The sequence below is a fragment of the Geotrypetes seraphini genome, chromosome 5, assembly GCF_902459505.1.
Source record: "Geotrypetes seraphini chromosome 5, aGeoSer1.1, whole genome shotgun sequence".
In the NCBI taxonomy this organism is placed as follows: domain Eukaryota; kingdom Metazoa; phylum Chordata; class Amphibia; order Gymnophiona; family Dermophiidae; genus Geotrypetes; species Geotrypetes seraphini.
The window spans coordinates 259,096,196-259,122,057 of record NC_047088.1 but is presented as its reverse complement, the minus strand read 5'-3'; the positions used below and the strand labels follow the sequence as shown (position 1 = coordinate 259,122,057).

Genomic DNA, 25,862 nt, shown 5'->3' with positions numbered 1-25,862 from the left:
ACATCACAATCTGAGCTCTCGAATGTTGCTACTTAGGATTTTCAAGGGTTTGAGGCTTGTGCAGATGAGGACGGAGCTCAGGCATTATGACATCACAATCTGAGCTCTCGAATGTTGCTACTTAGGATTTTCAAGGGTTTGAGGCTTGTGCAGATGAGGACGGAACTCAGGCATTGGTGGAATGAGGCATTATGACATCACAATCTGAGCTCTCGAATGTTGCTACTTAGGATTTTCAAGGGTTTGAGGCTTGTGCAGATGAGGACGGAGCTCAGGCATTATGACATCACAATCTGAGCTCTCGAATGTTGCTACTTAGGATTTTCAAGGGTTTGAGGCTTGTGCAGATGAGGACGGAGCTCAGGCATTATGACATCACAATCTCAGCTCTCGAATGTTGCTACTTAGGATTTTCAAGGGTTTGAGGCTTGTGCAGATGAGGACGGAGCTCAGGCATTATGACATCACAATCTGAGCTCTCGAATGTTGCTACTTAGGATTTTCAAGGGTTTGAGGCTTGTGCAGATGAGGACGGAACTCAGGCATTGGTGGAATGAGGCATTATGACATCACAATCTGAGCTCTCGAATGTTGCTACTTAGGATTTTCAAGGGTTTGAGGCTTGTGCAGATGAGGACGGAGCTCAGGCATTATGACATCACAATCTGAGCTCTCGAATGTTGCTACTTAGGATTTTCAAGGGTTTGAGGCTTGTGCAGATGAGGACGGAGCTCAGGCATTATGACATCACAATCTGAGCTCTCGAATGTTGCTACTTAGGATTTTCAAGGGTTTGAGGCTTGTGCAGATGAGGACGGAGCTCAGGCATTATGACATCACAATCTCAGCTCTCGAATGTTGCTACTTAGGATTTTCAAGGGTTTGAGGCTTGTGCAGATGAGGACGGAACTCAGGCATTGGTGGAATGAGGCATTATGACATCACAATCTGAGCTCTCGAATGTTGCTACTTAGGATTTTCAAGGGTTTGAGGCTTGTGCAGATGAGGACGGAGCTCAGGCATTATGACATCACAATCTGAGCTCTCGAATGTTGCTACTTAGGATTTTCAAGGGTTTGAGGCTTGTGCAGATGAGGACGGAGCTCAGGCATTATGACATCACAATCTCAGCTCTCGAATGTTGCTACTTAGGATTTTCAAGGGTTTGAGGCTTGTGCAGATGAGGACGGAGCTCAGGCATTATGACATCACAATCTGAGCTCTCGAATGTTGCTACTTAGGATTTTCAAGGGTTTGAGGCTTGTGCAGATGAGGACGGAACTCAGGCATTGGTGGAATGAGGCATTATGACATCACAATCTCAGCTCTCGAATGTTGCTACTTAGGATTTTCAAGGGTTTGAGGCTTGTGCAGATGAGGACGGAGCTCAGGCATTATGACATCACAATCTCAGCTCTCGAATGTTGCTACTTAGGATTTTCAAGGGTTTGAGGCTTGTGCAGATGAGGACGGAGCTCAGGCATTATGATATCACAATCTGAGCTCTCGAATGTTGCTACTTAGGATTTTCAAGGGTTTGAGGCTTGTGCAGATGAGGACGGAACTCAGGCATTGGTGGAATGAGGCATTATGACATCACAATCTGAGCTCTCGAATGTTGCTACTTAGGATTTTCAAGGGTTTGAGGCTTGTGCAGATGAGGACGGAGCTCAGGCATTATGACATCACAATCTGAGCACTCGAATGTTGCTACTTAGGATTTTCAAGGGTTTGAGGCTTGTGCAGATGAGGACAGAGCTCAGGCATTGGTGGAATGAGGCATTATGACATCACAATCTCAGCTCTCGAATGTTGCTACTTAGGATTTTCAAGGGTTTGAGGCTTGTGCAGATGAGGACGGAGCTCAGGCATTATGATATCACAATCTGAGCTCTCGAATGTTGCTACTTAGGATTTTCAAGGGTTTGAGGCTTGTGCAGATGAGGACGGAACTCAGGCATTGGTGGAATGAGGCATTATGACATCACAATCTGAGCTCTCGAATGTTGCTACTTAGGATTTTCAAGGGTTTGAGGCTTGTGCAGATGAGGACGGAGCTCAGGCATTATGACATCACAATCTGAGCTCTCGAATGTTGCTACTTAGGATTTTCAAGGGTTTGAGGCTTGTGCAGATGAGGACGGAACTCAGGCATTGGTGGAATGAGGCATTATGACATCACAATCTGAGCTCTCGAATGTTGCTACTTAGGATTTTCAAGGGTTTGAGGCTTGTGCAGATGAGGACGGAGCTCAGGCATTATGACATCACAATCTGAGCTCTCGAATGTTGCTACTTAGGATTTTCAAGGGTTTGAGGCTTGTGCAGATGAGGACGGAGCTCAGGCATTATGATATCACAATCTGAGCTCTCGAATGTTGCTACTTAGGATTTTCAAGGGTTTGAGGCTTGTGCAGATGAGGACGGAACTCAGGCATTGGTGGAATGAGGCATTATGACATCACAATCTGAGCTCTCGAATGTTGCTACTTAGGATTTTCAAGGGTTTGAGGCTTGTGCAGATGAGGACGGAGCTCAGGCATTATGACATCACAATCTGAGCTCTCGAATGTTGCTACTTAGGATTTTCAAGGGTTTGAGGCTTGTGCAGATGAGGACGGAGCTCAGGCATTGGTGGAATGAGGCATTATGACATCACAATCTGAGCTCTCGAATGTTGCTACTTAGGATTTTCAAGGGTTTGAGGCTTGTGCAGATGAGGACGGAGCTCAGGCATTATGACATCACAATCTGAGCTCTCGAATGTTGCTACTTAGGATTTTCAAGGGTTTGAGGCTTGTGCAGATGAGGACGGAGCTCAGGCATTATGATATCACAATCTGAGCTCTCGAATGTTGCTACTTAGGATTTTCAAGGGTTTGAGGCTTGTGCAGATGAGGACGGAACTCAGGCATTGGTGGAATGAGGCATTATGACATCACAATCTGAGCTCTCGAATGTTGCTACTTAGGATTTTCAAGGGTTTGAGGCTTGTGCAGATGAGGACGGAGCTCAGGCATTATGACATCACAATCTGAGCTCTCGAATGTTGCTACTTAGGATTTTCAAGGGTTTGAGGCTTGTGCAGATGAGGACAGAGCTCAGGCATTGGTGGAATGAGGCATTATGACATCACAATCTCAGCTCTCGAATGTTGCTACTTAGGATTTTCAAGGGTTTGAGGCTTGTGCAGATGAGGACGGAGCTCAGGCATTATGATATCACAATCTGAGCTCTCGAATGTTGCTATTTAGGATTTTCAAGGGTTTGAGGCTTGTGCAGATGAGGACGGAACTCAGGCATTGGTGGAATGAGGCATTATGACATCACAATCTGAGCTCTCGAATGTTGCTACTTAGGATTTTCAAGGGTTTGAGGCTTGTGCAGATGAGGACGGAGCTCAGGCATTATGACATCACAATCTGAGCTCTCGAATGTTGCTACTTAGGATTTTCAAGGGTTTGAGGCTTGTGCAGATGAGGACGGAACTCAGGCATTGGTGGAATGAGGCATTATGACATCACAATCTGAGCTCTCGAATGTTGCTACTTAGGATTTTCAAGGGTTTGAGGCTTGTGCAGATGAGGACGGAGCTCAGGCATTATGACATCACAATCTCAGCTCTCGAATGTTGCTACTTAGGATTTTCAAGGGTTTGAGGCTTGTGCAGATGAGGACGGAGCTCAGGCATTATGATATCACAATCTGAGCTCTCGAATGTTGCTACTTAGGATTTTCAAGGGTTTGAGGCTTGTGCAGATGAGGACGGAACTCAGGCATTGGTGGAATGAGGCATTATGACATCACAATCTGAGCTCTCGAATGTTGCTACTTAGGATTTTCAAGGGTTTGAGGCTTGTGCAGATGAGGACGGAGCTTAGGCATTGGTGGAATGAGGCATTATGACATCACAATCTGAGCTCTCGAATGTTGCTACTTAGGTTTTTCAAGGGTTTGAGGCTTGTGCAGATGAGGACGGAACTCAGGCATTGGTGGAATGAGGCATTATGACATCACAATCTGAGCTCTCGAATGTTGCTACTTAGGATTTTCAAGGGTTTGAGGCTTGTGCAGATGAGGACGGAGCTTAGGCATTGGTGGAATGAGGCATTATGACATCACAATCTGAGCTCTAGAATGTTGCTACTTAGGATTTTCAAGTGTTTGAGGCTTGTGCAGGTGAGGACGGAGCTTAGACATTGGTGGAATGAGGCATTATGACATCACAATCTGAGCTCTAGAATGTTGCTACTTAGGATTTTAAAGCGTTTGAGGCTTGTGCAGATGAGGACGGAGCTTAGGCATTGGTGGAATGAGGCATTATGACATCACAATCTGAACTCTAGAATGTTGCTACTTAGGATTTTAAAGCGTTTGAGGCTTGTGCAGATGAGGACGGAGCTTAGGCATTGGTGGAATGAGGCATTATGACATCATAATCTGAACTCTAGAATGTTGCTACTTAGGATTTTAAAGTGTTTGAGGCTTGTGCAGATGAGGACGGAGCTTGCAGGAATGGGGCAGGGAAAAATTTGACCTGTGTCATTCTCTAGCAGCTGCGCTGTTTGCCCTCCCCTAACACCAGCCCGAGTCATAGCACCACACCGGTGGGCCCCCTGACCTTTTCAGGCCCAAGACATGTGCCTATTGGGCCTACCCTTTAATCCAGCCCTGGCTCTCATGCCCTTACAAGCATTTGGTAGTTACTGGCACACATTCAGTGGTCATTCAACATCATATATATTATTACTGTACGAGAGAGCTATTATTCCACTAATATCACTTGTAGAGCAACATAGCTAACTAGCTGGGGCAGTGAGATTTTCTGCATTCCATCCTAGAAAATATACCTTCTTTGCATTACAGTAGCGGAGCCCAAAGTCCTGGTAACGTGGGAAAAATGATGGTCTCACAGCAGTGATCTGGGTGTAAAGCTCAGATGGCCGGGACATGGCTGGAGTACCGGACAATAAGATCACTCTCCTAGCAGCCTGCCAAGAGAACACATGCATGTTAAAAGCAAACAGTTTTCTTACAAATTAAAATAAAACCTCTTTTGCCCTCTTTGTGTTCCTCAGTAGCTTGAGCAAGGATAAACTCTGAGGTAACACCTAGATGTACCTTTTTAAAGGTTTTTCTGTGCATGAAACACGCAGCCTAGGAATCCAAACTAAGCTATACGAAGAAAGGTTTCACATTAGGAATCACCACCCAGGAAAAGGATTCTAGGTGTCAGCGGCAGCGAAGAAAGCATGTTAGGAAGGGAATGGTGAACAAAAATGAGAATGTTGTTAATACCTTTGTATCACTCCGTGGTGTGATCTCATATCGAATACTGTGTGCAATTCTGGACACCACATCTCAAAAAGAAATAGCGGGATTAGAAAAGGTACAGAAATGAGCAACAAAAATTATATAGAGGATGGGAAAACTAAAGCAACGTGGAAAGGCTAAAGCAACGTGGGCTCTTCAGCTTGGAGAAGAGACGGCTCGGGGGAGATGTGATAGAGGTCTATAAAATACTAAGTAGAGTGGAATGGGTAGATGTGGGTCACTTGTTTACTATTTCCAAAAATACCAAGACTAGGGAGCATGTAATGAAGCTACTAAGTAGTAGATTTAAAACAAACCAGAGAAAATATTTCTTCACTCAAGGTGTAATTAAACTCTGAAATTCATTGCCATAAAATGTGGTGAAAGCAGTTAGCTTAGCAGGGTTTTAAGAGAAGGGTTTGGACAATCTCCTAAAAGAAAAGTCCAAATACCATTATTAAGATGGACTTGGGAAAATCCACTGCTTATTTCTAGGATAAAATCTGTTTTAGTCTTTTGGGATCTCGCCAGGTACTTGTGATCCGGATTGACCACTATTGGAGACAGGATACTGAGTTTGTTGGACCTTTAGTCTGTCCCAGTATGGCAATACTTATGTTCTTAACCTATAAACATATTTTATAATATATACAAATAATGTGTAAAATATACAAAGGTGTCAGCTTGTGAACTATTGGAGATTATGAGCCCACAGTACTGGCATAGGGAGAGGTATGGCCAGTAGGAAAAAGGAGGTATTGATGCCCCTGTACAGGATTCTGGTGAGAGCTCTCGAATATTGTGTACAATTCTGGAGACTGCACCTTCAAAAAAATATAAAAAGGATGGAGTCGGTCCAGAAGGCAGCTACGAAAATGATCGGTGGTCTTTGTCATAAGGTGTATGGGGACAGACTTAAAGATCTCAATATGTATACTTTGGAGGAAAGGCAGGAGAGGAAAGATATGATGAGACATTTAAATAACTACATGGCATAAATGCACACGAGTCGAGTCTTTTATTTGAAAGGAAGCTCCGAAATGAGAGGGCATAGGATGAAGTTACGAGGCGATAGGCTCTGGAGTAATCTAAAAAGATACTTTTTTTTTTTTTTTTTTTACAGAAAAGGTGGTAGATGCATGGAAAAGTCTCCTGGCAGAGGTGGTGGAGACAAAGACTGTGGCTGAATTTAAGACTGCGTGGGACAGGCACATGGGATTTCTTAGGAGGAGATAGTGGATGCTGCAGATTTGGATGGACCATTTGGCCTTTATCTGCCATCATATTTCTATCTATTAAAAGCTTGCTGGCACCTACAGATTATTGTCTTTATAAAACAGATGTCTTCTTGGACTTTTCACATAGGCACCCTGTTACAGAACTAGAGCCATTCTGACACGAACTGTTTTACAATGGGCATTTAGTGCAGGTGCTTCTGGGAGTTGGCGACTCAAAGAATGTGCTTACTTTTGATTTTTCAAAATTAGGCAGCTTGTTTTGGAAGGAATAAGTACCTGCAGAAAAAGAGAAGGTAGAATTACCTGCAAGTTCTTTTCCCTTTGATAATTTTCAAGATGAAAGCACACGTATACTTTCCCTTTGCTAATTAGCGCAAGCTTTGTGGATCAAAAGTGTCTACAGACCCGACGCGCAGTGTGGAATCTGCCCTCACAAAGCTTTCTGCTTGTAGCATAGGCCTTGGCTTGGGCCACCCAAAGCACCCAATATGACTGAAGATTTCACTCTGGATCTTTGTGATGTTAATGAGAGACTGATGAGCTCTAATACTCAAGAAGTCACAAAGGCCACTGCACAAAGTCACAAGGGCTCACGGTGACCACTGCAGCTGTAACTTCTACAGAATTCTAAAACCACCAAAGAAATATCTTACTAGAGGTCATGGCCAGCAATTTTTGATAGTGGAGGCAGCATGGACAGAAGTGACTGGGGATTGCTTTGGTCCCATTACCTTCTGGTCCCAAAGTGCAGATTGAATTCTCAAGCAAAGTTTTGGGCGTCATTATTGACTCTATACTTTCATTAAATGACCATCTCAACTTTCTGGTAAAAAAATGTTTTTTTCGTCTTCACATGTTGAGAAAAGTGAGATCCTGCTTCCACCAACAACATTTTGCTGTCCTTGAACAATCAATCATTCTTTCCAGGATGGACTATTGTAACTCCATCTATCCAAGTCTAACCAAGAAAAGTTTTCAAAGACTTCAGCGGATCCAGAATACTGCGGCTAGGCTGATCTTCGCATAAAGTAAATTTGATCAGGTTTTCCCGCTTATGTCAAAACTTCACTGGCTTCCAGTAATTTCTGCCTAACATTCAAGATCCTACATGGCATTCTTCCTCCCCTAATTCCACTATCTTGGAATTCTATGAGACCTGACATTACCAGATCCACCCAAAAACTTAACACCTTTTAACGAGGGGAAAGACAGTTTATCTATGCGGGAAAATTAGGGAAATCTCTATTCTTCAAAATCAATGAGCTTTGGAATAGCCTTCCTGCCCTGCTGCGGAATCTGGGCTCCTTCCAATTATTCCAAAAACATCTGAAAACTTGCCTATTCTCGCTATCCTCTTTATGATCACTAATTCTTATTATGTCTTTCCTTCCTTATATTAAAGTTCCTGTAAACCGTGCCGAGCTCCATCTCTATGGAGAGGATGTGGTATATAAACTTAAAGTTTAGTTTAGTTTAATACCCAATGGCAGACTTCTAATGCCCTGAGCACCCCCACCCGCTCCTGCCGCGCGCACCCTTTCACTTCCCCATATCTCTTTAACGTTCCTGGCGTGAGCCTCAACCCCAACCTGCTGCTCACAGGAGCGTCGACTTTTCCGCTGACATCACTTCCTAGGTGCGAGTCCAGGAAGTGACATCAGAGAAAGAGCCGACGCTGGCGTGAGCAGCAGGTTGGGGTTGAGGCTCACGCCAGGAACGTTGAAGAGGTATGGGAGAAGGGAAGGGGTGTGCATGCAAGGTGGGAGGGGGGCAGAGAGGAAGTAGAGTACTGGTGCCCCCCTTCCCCTCCTTACTATGCCACTGTCTGCACATCACACGGAGCTAGTAATTTCCTGCATGGTTCCTATAGTATGATGATTAAAATGACAAAGACGTGTGGATCAAGAAAATGAAAACTGTATCAGACTTGCATACTTCAAAAAATTTCAAGTCTGTTCCCTGCTTATGTCATTCATTCACTCCCCAACTATAGGCTAAGTAATGCCAGCAGAGCAGAAATTAATTCAGCTACTCTTTTTTGGGGAAGCCTCCACTGGAGTAAAATGCTTTGATGTTTGCATTCCACAGCTGTGAACCTGTGGCAAAAAAGGACAGCAAAATTCTCCCAGCTGAAAAAACATGCATCTCTCCTACTGAAATGTACAAAATGAAGCCTAAAGCCGGTTTTAAAACCGGCGATTTAATTTAGATAATAAAATAGCAACAGTAGAGTGGCTGAATCTCTGCTTAAAGCTTTATACTTGGAGGATTGCTGCTGTCCCAGCTCATTTGCCTGAACCCTTAAGTCTATTTCTAGAACATAAGATCATAAGAATAGCCTTACTGGGTCAATCCCAGTAGCCCGTTCTCACGGTGGCCAATCCAGGTCACTAGGTACCTGGCCAAAACCCAAGGTGTAGCAATATTCCATGCTACTGATCCAGGGAAGCAGTGGCTTCCCCCATGTTTTTCTCAACAACAGACTATAGACTTTTCCTCCAGGAACTTTCCAAACCTTTCTTAAAACCAGCTACGCTATCCGCTCTTACCACATCCTCTGGCAATGCGTTCCAGAGCTTAACTTTTCTCTGAGTGAAAAAAAATGTCCTCCAATTGGTTTTTAAAAGTATTTCCCTGTAACTTCATCAAGTGTCCCCTAGTCTTTGTAATTTTTGACGGAGAGAAAAAAAAAAATCAATCCACTTATACCAGTTCTACTCCACTCTGGTCCAGTGTTTCTCAAGCTGTACCTAAAGTAGCCCTGGACCTTTCTGGTTTTCAGGAAATCCATAATGAACATGCATGAAACAGATTTGCAGACACTTGTCTCCATTTCATGCAAATCGCTCTGATGTGTATTTATTGTGGCATCCTGAAACCCAGACTGGCTAGGGAGTAACTCCAAGATTGGCATTAGAATTACCATGCTGATCCTCTTGCTTTCCGATCATGATACTTGAGTGATGCCCAACAAGTAGACATTTAAGTCCAGTTCCATGCACTAGCCTAGAACTGGGCTGACAGTGTCAATGATGATTAGAGCCTAGGCCTGAAAATTAATGCGCGTTGTCGGCTTTGCCAGTCCTCTGCCCCTTTTAACATCTTCCTGTTCTGGGGCAGAGGACCGGCACAGCGGACAGCGTGAACCTGAGCAGAGCAGCCCCGTGCCTGCTTCTTCTTCTTGCCACTACTACTGCAGATTGGAAGCAGCACCAGGAGGGAATAGAAGGGAGCAAATGTAATCCAAAAAGGGGGTGAGAGGGAGTGTGTGGTGCAGTGGTTAGAGCCACAACCTCAGCACCCTGAGGTTGTGGGTTCAAATCCCACACTGCTCCTTGTGACCCTGGGCAAGTCACTTAATCCCCCATTGCCCCAGGTACATTAGATAGAAACATAGAAATAGATGGCAGAAAAGGGCCATGACCCATCTAGTCTGCCCACCCCAATGACCCTCCCCTACCTTACTCTGTGAATAGATCCCACGTGTCTATCCCATTTGGCCTTAAAATCAGGCACGCTGCTGGCCTCAATAACCTGAAGTGGAAGACTATTCCAGCGATCAGGGTGTGAGCCTGCCAGGACAGATAAGGAGGATAGGGAAAAATACTTGAGTACCTGAATGTAAACCACTTAGACTCTAAGTGGTATATAAATGCTTAAATAAATAAATAAATAAAAACAGCTGGACGGAAAGGTGGGGAGATACTGAATGGAATGATATAGGGGGGGACCTGCTAAATGAAGGATGAGGAGAGAAAAAGGGGACCCAGGGTAGAAAAAGGGTAGAGGGGAGATGTTATTTTCAAAAATGTAAATTCCGCTGCTCTCTATACAATCACTAATTCTGAAAAGGGGCTACTAACCTTTTCAGAATATGCCCTCACAAAAACAACCCAATTGCTGTATATAATATAGGTTTATTGGTAATAGTCAGCTTACATGGAACAAAGTACACAAATTGAGCCAATGAACAACATACAGAGTGGCCAGCTTCTGTCATGGATCCATCCTGAAGCTTAAGCCAGCCGGTATGATACTTATATACTTTAGTTCAGTAGCCTAAAGTACTACCTAGTTACAGATTACATACTCACTTTCTATTGGGTTGACACATCCAACATATCTATTGATTGTATAGTCTGCATACTTATCTCGGAACCATATTGAAGCATGATATCACCCACTGTCAAATCTGACCTCTCTATTTCCCTATCAATGCATTCTTAATACTAAGTTCAATAATTTCTGAGAGCAGGCCCCCTCCTTCCTGAGCTTCATTGTCACTCTGTCAGCAGTTCAGATAACTTTCGGTAGGACATTTTGTTTGGGTTTGTCTTCTTGGAAAAGTCCCAAAATATTCAATGCTGTCAGCAGATATAACTACTAAAGCAAAGATGAACCTTTTATATAAGCATAAGCATATTGTTTCTTGCTGACAGGGAGAAATATGATTGTTCAGAAACTTGAATTCATAAGCACAATGTCTCTCTTAAAAATATAACTTTTGGGGACTCATAGGGGTATTCACATTTATATTCATGAAGGTCTTATTCTCTATTCTCCTCAATTCTTATATTTTCCTTTCTTTAAAACTCCTGGTAAACCATGCCAAGCTCTATCTCTATAGAGAAGATGCAGTATATAAGCTTAAGGTTTAGTTTAGGACTGAAGGATGAGGAGAGGAAAAGGGGTAGAGGGAGAACCTGATGGAAGGATGGAGGTAGAGAGAGGGGGGTTACGTAACAGAAATTTTGTTGCTCATATCAAGTAGGTAAAAATTTTGCTCATGTCTAGTCGGTCCTTAGAAGGAATATAGGGTTGGGGTATACCCAAGGGTGAGGCGATCAGAGAAATTATGTAAAAAAGAGCAACTCTGAAATATTTTCTTTGTTATGCCTGGGAGGCAGTGGTCACTGAGGGATCTGATCCCACTTCTGGTTCACTGATGGGGAAAGGGAGGTGCCTGGAAGTGCCCTCCTCAGGAAATAGTATTAAATATAACATTAAGGCAATGTTTGTATTTAGAATGAAGACGCGACCACCTTTGCTGACAGTGCACATACCTTGAGGAGAGGCATGGCAGCCTTGCATCGCGCCGTCTTCATGTTCTTCAGAAAATGAGATTCATCCTGAAAAAGAAAAAAAAAACCTAAAAACAACCAGGTGAAATAATGAATGAAAGGAAATTTCACTCTGGGTCCGATGCAAAAAGCTTCCATGGGCTGCAGCACGCTGCTTATGGGCAGTTATTCAGTCGTTAATAGCCACTAAACGCAAAAAGGGTTTCTGTGCTGAAATTTACTTCCACAGTAGACAGCAAAGCATATTAAAATGTTATGATAAAGAGCCTATTAGTTACGCTGCATGGGTCATTCAAACAAAATCTGTTTTCTTATAAGACCTTGAAAACAATAATTTTCTTTACATTAAAAATTAGACTACTGTAATTCTTCTTTCTTTTTTTAAAATTTTATTTAGAAAAGCAATTAAAAAAAAAACCATTACAGAAAAAATAGCAAGCAATACAAATGACCCCCCCCCAACCCAATCCAGCAATAAACAATATGCTAAAAAGAAAGATCTGACAGCTATATGCAACCCCCCAGCCCCCCCCCCCCCCCCCCCCCCACTTCTCGCTCCTGGGAGAAAAGCATAAAGAAATAAAAAGGGCAATATAAAGGAAATTATTATACATTACACCACAGCAAATATGCATCCTAACATTTATGAAAGTTGACAAAACGTCCACAGCGAAAGGCCATCAATTTAGACATTAAACATAGTCCAATTTAACCAGCACCATATTCAGGAAAGCATAGTAGATTGCTTCCACCACTATGCCAAAGTCAACTTAGCCGCCACAAAAAGGTGAGAAGCAAATTTGTGTGCAGGTAATGGCAACACAGAACATAAGAATTGCCATCTCCGGATTAGACCCTGGGTTCATCAAGTCCGGTGATCCGCACACACGGAAGCCCCGCCAGGTCTACCCTGGCATAGTTTTAGTCCCCATATCACTATATGCTTCTCAAGGGAGATGTGGATCTATTTTACCCTTACCCGTATCACTCTATGCCACTTTTAAGGAGATGTGCATCTAGTTTACCCCGTTGAGGAAGAAGACAAAAATCCAGAATTCAAACAGCGCATAATTTCAGTCCAAAAGGAATGCACCTTAGGACACTCCCACCAAATATAAAAAAAAAGTCCCTCTGGCAGCACAAGACCTCCAACAAAGTTCAGAGCTATGGGGAAACATTTTATGGAAGCAAACTGGAGTAAGATACAATGATAAAATAATTTAAAGCCATTTTCCACCAAAGAGGCAAATATAGAAACCTTAAACAGATGGGAAAAGATCCGAGTCCAACATTGCGCAGTATACTGGTGGCCCAAATATCGCTCCCACCAAGCTGTGTAAAAAAACATGGGATTCCGCTGAACTAGCAAAGCTTGATAGCACAGTTACTTACCGTAACAGGTGTTATCCAGGGACAGCAGGCAGATATTCTTAACGTATGGGTGACGTCACCGACGGAGCCCCGGTACGGACACTTTTTACTAGAAAGTTCTAGTTGGCCGCACCGCGCATGTGCGAGTGCCTTCCCGCCCGACGGAGGAGTGCGTGGTCCCCAGTTAAGATAAGCCAGCTAAGAAGCCAACCCGGGGAGGTGGGTGGGACGTAAGAATATCTGCCTGCTGTCCCTGGATAACACCTGTTACGGTAAGTAATTGTGCTTTATCCCAGGACAAGCAGGCAGCATATTCTTAACGTATGGGTGACCTCCAAGCTAACAGAGAGGGGGGAGGGATGGTTGGCCATTAGGAAAATAAATTGTGTAACACAGATTGGCCGAAGTGCCCATCCCGCCTGGAGAAGGTATCCAGACAGTAGTGCGTAGTGAATGTGTGAACTGAGGACCAAGTGGCAGCCTTGCAGATTTCCTCAATGGGCGTGGAACGGAGGAAAGCCACAGAAGCAGCCATAGCTCTGAATCTGTGGGCCGTGACAGCACCTTCCAGTGAGAGACCGGCCCGAGCATAACAGAACGCAATGCAGGCAGCAAGCCAGTTGGAAAGCGTCAGTTTAGAGACAGGACGACCTAGGCGGTTAGGGTCGAAGGACAAAAAGAGCTGAGGAGACGAGCGGTGAGCCCTGGTACGGTCAAGGTAGTAAGCAAGGGCACGCTTACAGTCCAGCGTGTGCAATGCCTGTTCCCCAGGATGAGAATGGGGTTTAGGGAAAAATACAGGCAACACAATGGACTGGTTGAGATGAAAGTCCGAGACCACCTTGGGGAGGAATTTCGGAAGGGTACGCAGAACCACCTTGTCATGGTGAAAAACAGTGAAAGGTGGGTCGGCAACCAGTGCATGCAGCTCACTAACCCTCCTGGCAGAGGTGATGGCAATGAGGAAAAGCACCTTCCACGTAAGAAATTTGAGTGAATTTGAGGCAAGAGGCTCAAAGGGAGGTTTCATGAGGGCGGATAAAACCACATTCAGGTCCCAGACGACTGGAGGAGGCTTCAGCGGTGGTTTGACATTGAAGAGGCCTCTCATGAACCGGGAAACCAGTGGGTGAGCCGTGAGAGGTTTTCCGAGGATAGGCTCATGAAACGTAGTGATGGCACTGAGGTGGACTCTGATTGAGGTAGACTTGAGGCCAGCGTCTGATAGAGAGAGCAAATAGTCCAGTACAGTTTCCACTGCCAATGAGGTGGGGTCGTGATGATGAAGCAGACACCAGGAGGAGAACCGGGTCCACTTCTGATGGTAACATTGGAGGGTGGCCGGTTTCCTGGAGGCATCCAGAATACGACGGACAGGCTGAGACAGATTCTCTGGAGAGGTCAGCCCGAGAGAAACCAAGCTGTCAGGTGGAGCGAGGACAGATTGGGATGTAGTAGAGACTGATGCTGCTGTGTAAGTAGAGTAGGAAACACAGGAAGAGGAATGGGCTCCCTGGAGCTGAGCTGGAGCAGGAGGGAGAACCAGTGTTGGCGAGGCCACCGAGGAGCGATGAGAATCATGGTGGCTCTGTCCCTGCGGAGTTTGGATAACTTCCGCAACATTAGAGGCAGTGGAGGAAAGGCATAGAGGAACCGATCCGTCCAGTCGAGCAGGAATGCATCCGGGGCCAGACGATGAGGAGAGAAGAGTCTGGAACAGAACTGGGGCAGCTGATGGTTGTGAGGAGCTGCAAAGAGGTCCACCTGAGGAGTGCCCCAGAGAGCAAAGATGGAGTGAAGTGTGGGAGGATCCAGGGTCCACTCGTGAGGTTGAAGGATGCGGCTGAGATTGTCGGCCAGGGAGTTCTGTTCGCCCTGGATATAGACAGCCTTGAGGAAGAGACTGTGGGCCATGGCCCAGGTCCAGATGCGGATGGCCTCCTGACAGAGGAGGGGAGATCCGGTGCCGCCTTGCTTGTTTATGTAGTACTTGGCAACTTGGTTGTCTGTGCACAGGAGAAGAACCTGAGGGTAGAGAAGGTGCTGGAAGGCCTTGAGAGCATAGAACATGGCTCTGAGTTCCAGGAAATTGATGTGATGTTGACGCTCCTGAGGGGTCCAGAGTCCCTGGGTGCGAAGATCTCCCAGGTGAGCGCCCCATGCATAGGGGGAGGCATCTGTGGTTATGATCATGGAGTGAGGGGGTAGATGAAAGAGTAGACCCCTGGAAAGATTGGAGGAGTTCAACCACCATTGAAGAGATTGCTGAAGAGACGATGTCACAGAGATGGGATGAGAAAGAGGATCCGTGGTCTGTGACCATTGGTTGGCTAGAGTCCACTAAGGTGTCCTGAGGTGGAGTCGCGCCAGAGGAAGTACATGGACCGTCGAGGCCATATGGCCCAGGAGGACCATCATCTGCCGAGCTGGAATGGAGCGACGAAGGAGCACCTGACGGCAGAGGTGGAGCAGGGTTCGATGGCGGTCGGAGGGGAGAAATGCCCTCATTAGAGTGGTGTCGAGAACTGCTCCAATGAACTGAAGTCGCTGTGTGGGAAGCAGATGCGACTTGGGGTAGTTGATCTCGAACCTCAGGAGATGGAGGAACGAGATGGTGTGTTGAGTGGCCTGTAGCACAAGAGGAGACGTAGGTGCTTTCACCAGCCAATTGTCCAAGTAGGGGAACACCTGAAGGTCGTGAGACCTGAGGAAGGCCGCCACTACAATAAGGCACTTGGTGAACACCCTGGGTGATGATGCGAGGCCAAAGGGTAGCACTTTGTACTGATAGTGATGGTGCCGGATCTGAAAGCATAGATAGCGACGTGAAGTCGGATTGATTGGGATGCGAGTGTAGGCCTCCTTGAGGTCTAGGGAGCATAGCCAGTCGTGGTGAGAGAGAAGCGGGTAAAGTGTGGCCAGGGAGAGCATTCTGAACTTCTCTTTGACCAGACACTTGTTGAGGTCCCGGAGATCGAGGATGGGACGAAGGTCTCCTGTTTTTTTGGGAACCAGGAAGTAGCGGGAGTAGAATCCCTGACCCCTTTGGTCCGGAGGCACCTCTTCGATGGCATTGAGAAGAAGGAGGGATTGGACCTCCCTCAGGAGGAGGGGGGTTTGGGAGGAGTGAGAAGCAGACTCTACGGGAGGATGGTCTGGTGGAAGAGTCTGGAAGTTGAGAGAGTAGCCGTGGCGAATGATGTTGAGGACCCACTGGTCCGAAGTGATGACCTCCCAACGGCTGAGGAAAAGTTGAAGACGTCCTCCGATAGGTTGAGGGAGAGGTAGCGACGGTGGAAGACTGGCTATGCTCTGGAGAAAGGAGTCAAAAGGGTTGAGATGGTTTTGATGAAGGAAGAGGCTTGGCAGGCTGAGTCTGCGGACGAGTCTGAGGCTGATGCTGGTGGCGAGGACGGCGAGACTGTTGTTGAGGCGGGTTGAGAGGTCTGGCCGAGAACCTGCGTTGGTAAGAAGACTGTTGTCTGTAGGGGCGAGCAGGCGGAGTCTTCTTTTTAGGTTTGATCAGAGTGTCCCACCTGGTCTCATGTGCTGAGAGCTTCTGGGTTGTTGAGTCCAGGGACTCTCCGAAGAGTTCATCACCCAGACAAGGTGCGTTAGCCAGGCGGTCCTGGTGGTTAATGTCTAGGTCAGAGACTCTCAGTCATGCCAAACGGCGCATAGCCACCGCCATGGCAGATGCGCGAGAGGTCAGCTCAAACGAGTCGTAGATGGAGCGAACTATGAACTTCCTGAGTTGGAGGAGGCTGGAAATTTGTTGCTGGAAAAGAGGGACCTTACGTTCAGGAAGATATTTCTGTAAGGAGGAGAGCTGTTGCACCAGATGCTTCATATAGAAGGAGAAGTGGAAGGTGTAATTGTTTGCTCTATTGGCTAGCATGGCATTTTGGAAAAGGCGCTTACCAAATTTATCCATAGTTTTTCCCTCTCTGCCAGGAGGGGTGGAGGCATATACACTGGAACCGTGAGATTTTTTTAAAGTAGATTCCACCAGGAGGGATTCGTGGGGCAATTGAGGTTTGTCAAACCCTGGGATTGGGATAACCCGGTACAAGCTATCCAATTTGCGAGGGGCCCCAGGAACAGTGAGGGGAGTCTCCCAGTTTTTATAGAAAGTTTCCCGTAAGATGTCGTGGACGGGCAACTTTAGAAATTCCTTAGGAGGTTGCTCAAAGTCTAGGGCATCGAGAAAAGCCTGAGACTTTTTAGAGTCGGACTCTAAGGGGATGGAAAGAGCTGCTGACATCTCCCTAAGGAATTTAGAGAAAGAGGATTGCTCTGGTTTTGAGACGGTGTCGGTCATGGAGGGTTCTTCGTCGGTTGACGAAGCGTCCTCTTCGGTACCGTGTGGGGAGTCTTCCCACAAGTCTGGGTCTCTAACGTCGGGGTGTGCACGTTTGGACATTGGTGTAGAGGGCTCGGCATGGCGGGTCTTTGAGAGAGATTTGCCTGAGCGTACCGAGGCGGTACCGGGTGAGGAAGACCGATGTCGTTCCCGGGACCAGGCAGGATCGGCAGCAGCACGGGTATGCGCTGTAGGTGTTTCAGCCAAGAGCACCGGCATGGAGGTATTAATCGGTACCGAGGGGGTCGACACCGATGGGACAGTGCGAGGCTCGGACCGGTCCTGTACCGGAAGGTGCGGCGCCAGCAACGCCGGCAGCAGTTGTTGGAGTTGTTGCTGCAGCTGCTCCTGTAACTGTGTTTGGAGTATGGCCGCGATGCTGTCATCCAGGGGAGGCACCGGTACCGCTTTTTTCTTCTTCGGTACCAGAGGTGCTGCTCTACGCTCCGGCGATGAGGAGGCCGATGATGAGGCACTCAGCGATATCGGAGCGGAGCGTTTGCGGGGTCGGTGCGGTGCCGGGAGGGCCGGTGTCGCAACCGTGGCAGGAGGGCGCTTGAGGGAAATGGAAGGCTTCTTAGCCGGCTTACCTGGGCCCAATGACCCCGAGGAAGGGTCCGGTGGTGTCGACGTCGCAGCAGTTTCCATAGCAGATCCGGTACCGAACAAAATATTTTGCTGGATCTGCCTATTTTTTAATGTGCGCTTTTTAAGCGTAGCACAGCGGGTGCAGGTGTCAGCCCGATGCTCTGGACCCAAGCACTGCAGGCACCAATTGTGCGGGTCGGTGAGAGAGATCGGGCGTGCACACCGCTGGCACTTCTTAAAACCCGGTTGAGGGGGCATGAAGGGAAACATGGCCTCCGCAAAATCAAAGCCGGAGGCCTGTATGGTGACAACAGGCCCCGCTGGGGCCGGCTCGAAAAAATAAAGAAAACTCGACGAGTTTTTTTTTTGAAAAGAAAATTAAAGGAATCCGAAGGGAAAAAATAGAAGAAAATCGAAAAAATACGTGAGCGGGAAGGCAAACTAAATAATTTCAACAGCCGTTGAAACACATGCGACTTCTTCGCTCCGCGGAAATGAAGAAACTGGGGACCACGCACTCCTCCGTCGGGTGGGAAGGCACTCGCGCATGCGCGGTGCGGCCAACTAGAACTTTCTAGTAAAAAGTGTCCGTACCGGGGCTCCGTCGGTGACGTCACCCATACATTAAGAATATGCTGCCTGCTTGTCCTGGGATAAATAGCTTACTTATGCCCCCCTCTGCCGGTGCCCGTACGCAAAGCCAAGTTCTAGTTCATCTTTCCCCCTTCACTTTATAAAAGCATATAACTGGTGGCAATGAAAAAGGTCTCTATCAGAAATACCATATTCGGAGTCTGGATTAGATATTTTGTACCCCCTGAAAGTTGTAAAGTTTTTAATTATGTACATCGCTTTGAAGTATGATTAAGCGATTAATCAAATTTTAAATAAAACTTGAAACTTGAACTTGAAAAGGGAGAATTTTCCCATCTGTCCATATTAGAGAATGCTGGGCCCTATTAAGAAATGTCCTATCCTGTTGATTTGGGGGGAAAATCTGTTAAAAAAGAAATAGCAGAGCGTAGAAAGTATCAGGAAAGAGCTTAGAGCGACGACAATGGTATCCGCATAAAGCAATTAACCTCTGAGAGAAGCTGGCACAACCTATCCAAGGGGAGCCAGAACAGTGCCCAGAAGGGGACGGTCTCAAGCAATTGCTGCTTCAAACGAAGCCAAGGTGTAAAGGAGCCAGATATCCATTCTGCTACAATCTGCAACTGAGCAGCCTGATGGTATAATGCAAAGTGAGGGAGACCCATTCCTCCTCTGGTTTTTGGCTGAAGTAACATTGCCCTTCTCACCTGTGGAGATTTTTCTTCCAAATATACAAGAAAAGTTTTCTATTTAATAAGAAAAAGAACCACTTAGGAATTACCATAAGTAAGTATAACAGTTTAGCGAGGACCACCATTTTAATGGCATTAACTCGCCCTAACCAGGAAGTACTCAAACCCTCCCATCTATCCAGATCAAGCTTAAGCTCCTTCAGCTTGGAGGGGAAGATATACTGATAAAGCTCACGGGGGGGAATTTGGCCAGGTAGCAAATGATTTAGGTGCCCATAAAAAGGGAAACAAATTGTAACTGCTGGACCTCAGCCTCAGATAGATTCACATTTAAAATTTCCGACTTGCTCGTGTTAACCCTGAATCCTGAAAACAAACCATAGTGCACCAACAGATCCATCAAAGTGTCAAGAAACTATTGTGGATTACTCACAGTCAATAAAATACCATGTGCAGATAATAATAAACGATAATTCTGTCCTCTCAGAGAAATGTCCATAATATCCGGAGAAGTACACATCATGCCAGCTTAGGGCTAAGGGTTCAAGAGAAAGAGCAAACAACAAAGGGGAAAGGGCACAACCCTGTCTAGTGCCTCTATACAACTCAAAAGGCTCTGAATACTGACCATTGATTTTCTTTTTTTTTTTTCCAAATCTTTATTCATTTTAATAAATACATCAAGTGTACATTAAATATAAACTATCATAATACATTATCACTTGAAAATTCCATCACAATATGTATCTAAAATATTTATATCCCACTCCCCTCCCATAACCATACACAAATAATAAAATTCTTAAGTACATTGATTTTCAAGAATGCCAAGGGATGAGTATAGTCAGTTCATATAGGCAGCAATATATCAACCCAAAGCATTCAACCAAATTTCCACCACCAGCGCAGCGGCCTCAAAAAAGGCGAACAGAATGTTGGGCATTATCAAAAAAGGTATCACTACCAGAACCAAGGAGGTTCTCCAAGCTCCAAGTCTCCCCACTCTTCTCCAAGCTTCACTGGCTCCCAGTATACTCCAGAGTCCTCTTTAAATGTGCCTGCTTAGCCTTCAAGATCCTACATGGCATCCTTCCTCCCGTTATCCCACTCTTTTGGAATTCCTCAAAACCACACTCCACCAGACCTTCCCAAAAACTGAAACTATCATTCCCCTCTATAAAAGGTATATCCCGCGCAGGAAAACTTGGAACATCTCTCCCCTTTAGAACCACAGAACTCTGGAACAACCTCTCATCCCCACTCAGAAACTCAAGCTCCTTCCAATCCTTCCACAAACACTTGAAAACGTGGCTCTTTGCAAAAATCTAATCACCTCCCATTCTCCAGTATTCTGTCCCTCTCTTTCCTCTTAGTCCCTCTCCTTTATCCCTTATTGTAGTTCCTTTCCTCTTAACTCTGTAAACCGTGCCGAGCTCTGCACTTGCGGAGATGGCGCGGTATACAAACCTAAGGTTTAGTTTAGTTATCCTCCCGCTGTATAGGGCAATGGTGCAACCGCATCTGGAGTACTGCGTTCAATACTGGTTGCCGTACCTTAAGAAGGATATGGCGATACTCGAGAGGGTCCAAAGAAGAGCAACAAAAATGATAAAGGGCATGGAGAACCTTCCATATGCTGAGAGGCTGGAGAAGCTGAGGCTCTTTTCCCTGGAAAAGCAGAGACTCAGAGGGGATATGATAGAAACTTACAAGATTATGAAGGGTAGAGAGAAGGTAGAGAGGGACAGATTCTTCAGACTGGTGGGGGCAACAAAAACTAGAGGGCACTCAAAAAAATTGAAGGGAGACAGATTCAGAACAAATGCTAGGAAGTTCTTCTTCACTCAGAGGGTGGTGGACACCTGGAATTCGCTTCCAGAAGAGGTGGTAGAGCAGAGTACGATTTTGGGTTTCAAAATGGGATTGGACGAGTTCCTGAAGGAAAAGGGGATTGAAGAGTACAATTAGAGGGTTACTATACAGTACAAAATGCTTTAGAGCATTAGATCACTTACAGGTCATTGACCTGGGGGGCTGCCGCGGGAGTGGACTGCTGGGCATGATGGACCTGTGGTCTGACTCGGCAGAAGCAATGCTTATGTTACCAACCAATTCTTCAGGTATCAGAAAAGGGCTTATTTGGCATGTCAATGAGAGCGAAAAGTCAGATTTCTTCAAAAAACAATAAGCTTCTACTTATTCTGACTGGAATTGCCATTCAAAATATTACATTCAATTGGAAAAATCAGAGTAGATTAAATTACAGTTTTTGGTGGAGTTCTGCATGTCATATTTATAAAATGGAAAGAACATTAGCCACACAGAGAGGATATTTTGGTAAATTTCGAGATGTTTGGGGACCATTAACAGACTTTTGTAATGAGTAGTAAACATTTTCCCTTCATAAGATAATTGAAATGAGGGGATAGGGATGGGTGGGAGGGATGATTTTTCGATATATTAATAGAATTAATATTTTTTGATGGGAGGGGAGGTTAACTTTCATGAATGTCAGTTGATGATAATAATAGTAATACAAGTGATGTTTTTTCAATTCAAATGTTATTTCTTGATACACTTGGTGTAAGTTGTAAAATGAATAAAAATTATAAAAAAAAACAGAAAAGGGCTTATGGTAGTTTTTCCCAAAGCTTCAGTGGAGTCACTTAGCGCTCAAACTATCTCATTGCGCTAAGCTTTACACTCCTGATTCGTCATGAGCTTATCCAAATACATTAATAATTTAAATTTTCAATATAAATGCACTTCTCTTTAAATTAGGCTTTATCAAGGATGCCCTTTTATGTGCCTTGAAACACACATACATACATTAATGAAAACTGAATAAAATACTCATTAAAGATGTCAAAGGTATAACACAAATTCCAGCAGAGGGAATTTGTTTAACACTGTGTGAATATAGAAAAGGACTATTGCTGAATCAGAAGGGAGGGGTAGGCAATCCTAGGACAGTACTCGATACCGTATGAACACAATGTCTACAGTCAAGAAAAGTACAGACTCTAATGGCTCAACTCTAAGGCCTATTGTTCAAAAAGCTGATCTGAGCATGTCACAGGAGGGGAGGAGGACGTGTCCATATATGGGCAACTGTAAATATGGTCAGAGGTCTATTGCAGGGGTGGCCATACTTTTTGGGCTTGCAAGCTACTTTTAAAATGACCAAGTCATAATGATCTACCAACAATAATGTTTAAAAAAAAACACAAAGCACACTGTACACAGAGAAAATGTGAATTATCATTTGTATTCGGGGGGTTTTCAGAGGTCAAGGCAGATGACTTTAAAATATACAAAAGATAACGACTAATTGGAAAGACTGTTCTAGACTGAATTGTAGTTTCTGGTGGAACTCAGTATGCCATATGTATAAGATGGAAAGATTTCTTGCAGTACAGAAGGGGCATTTTAAAAGGTTTCAGGAGGTGTGGAGGCCATTAATTGAATATTATAATGATGAAGGTTTATTCTTTTTCCTTAGGGGATAATTTGTAGAAATGGGGGTGGGGTGGGGGGGATAGGATAATCTAATTAAATAGCGGTATATTTCAACATGGTATATATGTATGCAGTGTTCTCCCCAGAAATTTTTTCCAGCCGGGTGGCATGAAAAAGTAGCTGGGTGGGGTGGGCGAGACAGGGAAATTTGATGGTGGGGAAAATTAAGGGCTCCTTTTACAAAGATGCGTTAGCACCTTAATGCGCGGAATAGCGTGCGCTAAATTGCCGCGCATGTAGTTGCTACCGCCTCTTAAGCAGGCGGTAGTTTTTCAGATGGCATACGCTAATCCAATGTGTGCGCTAAAAACACTAGGAGCCCTAAATGTGTACTATTTTTATTAATTATTATTTTCCAATGTTCACTATTGCTTCCTTTTTTTAAGGTTTGACACTTGTGCCAGAATATTTTTACTAAATTTAAGAAGTATCCAATTCTACAAGTGAATAATTAGATATTCGCCCTCTTTCAAATGGTATAGAGCAGTGGTCTCAAACTCAAACCCTTAGTGGGGCCACATTTTGGATTTGTAGGTACTTGGGGGGCCGCAGAAAAAATAGTTAATGTCTTATTAAAGAAATGACAACTTTGCATGAGGTAAAACTCTTTATAGTTTATAAATCTTTCCTTTAACAGTTAAAGGAAAGATTTATAAACTATAAAGAGTTTTACCTTATGCAAAATTGTCATTAACTATTTTTTCTGCGGCATTCATAGTACCCTATTTTTTCTTCAGCCCTCACAGTTAAAGTTTAACATCTTTCCTTTCTCAAAACTGACACATTTCAATCACTATATTGAAAATAAAATCATTTTCCCTACCTTTGTTGTCTGGTGACTTTATTTTTCTGAAAACAACGAACAGACTGCAGATAATGTACAAAGATGCAGGCGTTGTTTATTAGTAAATGCAGTAACATATACAACCTTATAGCCAACCAAGGGACCCGACACGGTCCGTGTTTCGGATAACACGCCTTCCTCACGGGTCCATGATGGTTAAGGTATAAAGCAAACTGCATAAAAGATAACAAACATACGCCAATCACGATCAAATGGGGTCAAGCAAGTCTTACACAATGCCATTTGATCGTGATTGGCGTGTGTTTGTTATCTTTTATGCAGTTTGCTTTATACCTTAACCACCATGGACCCCTGAGGAAGGCGTGTTATCCGAAACACGGACCGTGTCAGGTCCCTTGTTTGGCTATAAGGTTGTATATGTTACTGCATTTACTAATAAACAACGCCTGCATCTTGTACATTATCTGCAGTCTGTTCGTTGTTTTCTGGTTGCTGTTGTTTACTACAGACTACGTTGGACTTTCTTTCTCCCTTTTGTGCATCGACTTTATTTTTCTGTCCATTTAACTATGTTTCCAGGGTCTTCTTGTCCTTTGACTGTTTTTCTCTCCGTCTTCACTTTCTGCCTTGCATCCATCTTTGGCATTAACTTAATATTCAATTTATCTGCTTTCTTTTCAAAATCTATGTTTCCATGTCTTCCCTTCCCTTCTATCTCTCTCTTCTTCTGTCCCTATTTCCATGGTATGCATCTCTTTCTTTCCTTTCTCTCCATCCCTCCTTCCTTCCTTTCCCCTGGTCTGGCAACTGTCTCCTTCCCTCCCCCAACTTTTTATTTCTTTCACCCTGCCCCCTTCTTTCTTTCTCTCTCTATCCATGCCCCCATTCTTTCTATATGTCTGTCTTTCTCTCTCTCTCTCCGTGCCCCCTTTCTTTCTTTTTTCTTTCTCCATGCCCCTTTCTGTCTGTGTCCCGTTTCTCTTCTTTCTTTCTGTCTCTCTGCCCCCCCCAAGCCACCACCATTGGGGAACAGGCCGCCACCGCCGCAATCAGGTAACAGGCCACCACCGCCACAATCGGGGAACAAGCTGCCGCCACCACAATTGGGGAACAGGCCGCCGCCACCACAATCGGGGAACAGGCCGCTGCCGCCACAATCGGGGAACAAGCTGCCGCCACCACAATCGGGGAACAGGCCGCCGCCACCACAATCGGGGAACAGGCCGCCACCATCACAATCGGGGAACAGGCCAGTGCCGAGGTCTTAACTCTCCCTGCATATCTTCCCCAGCGCGGGCCAACCAATTCACGCCACCCGACGTCAATTCTAACGTTGGGGAGGAACTTCCAGGCCAGCCAGGCAGCAATTGGCTGGCCCAGAACTTCTTCCCCAACATTAGAATTGAACGTTGGGTGGCGAGAATTGGTCGGCTCCGAGCTGGGGAAGATATGTAGGGAGAGCTAAGACCTCGGGCGCTGACCTGTTCCCCGATTGCAGTGGCTTGGAGGAGGGCAGTGTGGGAGGGAAGCAGATTGGGGACCCCTGCTTTAGGCAAGGACAGATCGCGGGCCGCAAAATAGTCCCTGGGGGGCCGCATGTGGCCCGCGGCCGCGTGTTTGAGACCGCTGGTATACAGATTTAAAAAAGGGAAATGCGTTAATGAAATCATTAGGTTCAATCTAGCCATTTATTTCTGCATGAATTTAAACAACTAAAAAAAAGATAAATATAGCTCATCAAGTCATACAAGAAACATCTCTACAGCACCTCTAATAATATTTTGATCACTATATTCCTTCCTGAGGTCTCACTGAGGATATGAAATAGATGCGATCCCCACTTCCAAACCTCTTCCACATAATTTGAAGGAGACCTGTGTGATCGCACTACAGCAAAATAAAAAAGTAGCAGATAAAAATCAAAGTGAGAGCTAGGCAAAACAGTTTAGGTAAAAATGCAGGTAATAATTAGCAATGTATTAAAAATATTTTATTTTTATTTGCTTATAATGTCATTTGAAAGCTGTTTGATGTTAATACAGCTTTAATTTAATTCATTATAGTGTGTGGGGGGGGACAACACCTACATCAACAGTAAAGTTAGCATAGGATCATTAAATCCAGTGGCGTACCTAGTATATATGACAGCCAGTGCTGATCACTTTTTAATAACCCCCTCCTCTATATAAAAAAAGTTATTTTTAGTAATAATCCATAAGTTACACAACAAGGGTGCACCTAGGAAAAGGCAGCATCTTAAACACTGCAGTGAGCACTAGAACACCAACACATGCATTG

General features: G+C 45.0%; 1 protein-coding gene across 3 annotated transcripts in view; it reads right to left on the bottom strand.

The window, feature by feature from the left end:
* SMARCAL1 (SWI/SNF related, matrix associated, actin dependent regulator of chromatin, subfamily a like 1) overlaps nt 1-25,862 on the bottom strand; it is a 128,808-nt gene that overhangs the window by 55,004 nt on the left and 47,942 nt on the right. For all 3 annotated transcript variants that reach the window (XM_033946643.1, XM_033946646.1, XM_033946644.1), the window contains 2 exons: nt 11,615-11,680; nt 4,851-4,991 (listed from right to left, as the gene is read on the bottom strand). In XM_033946643.1, the coding sequence (XP_033802534.1) occupies nt 4,851-4,991; nt 11,615-11,680 (207 nt within the window). The remainder of the gene's footprint in view (nt 1-4,850; nt 4,992-11,614; nt 11,681-25,862) is intronic.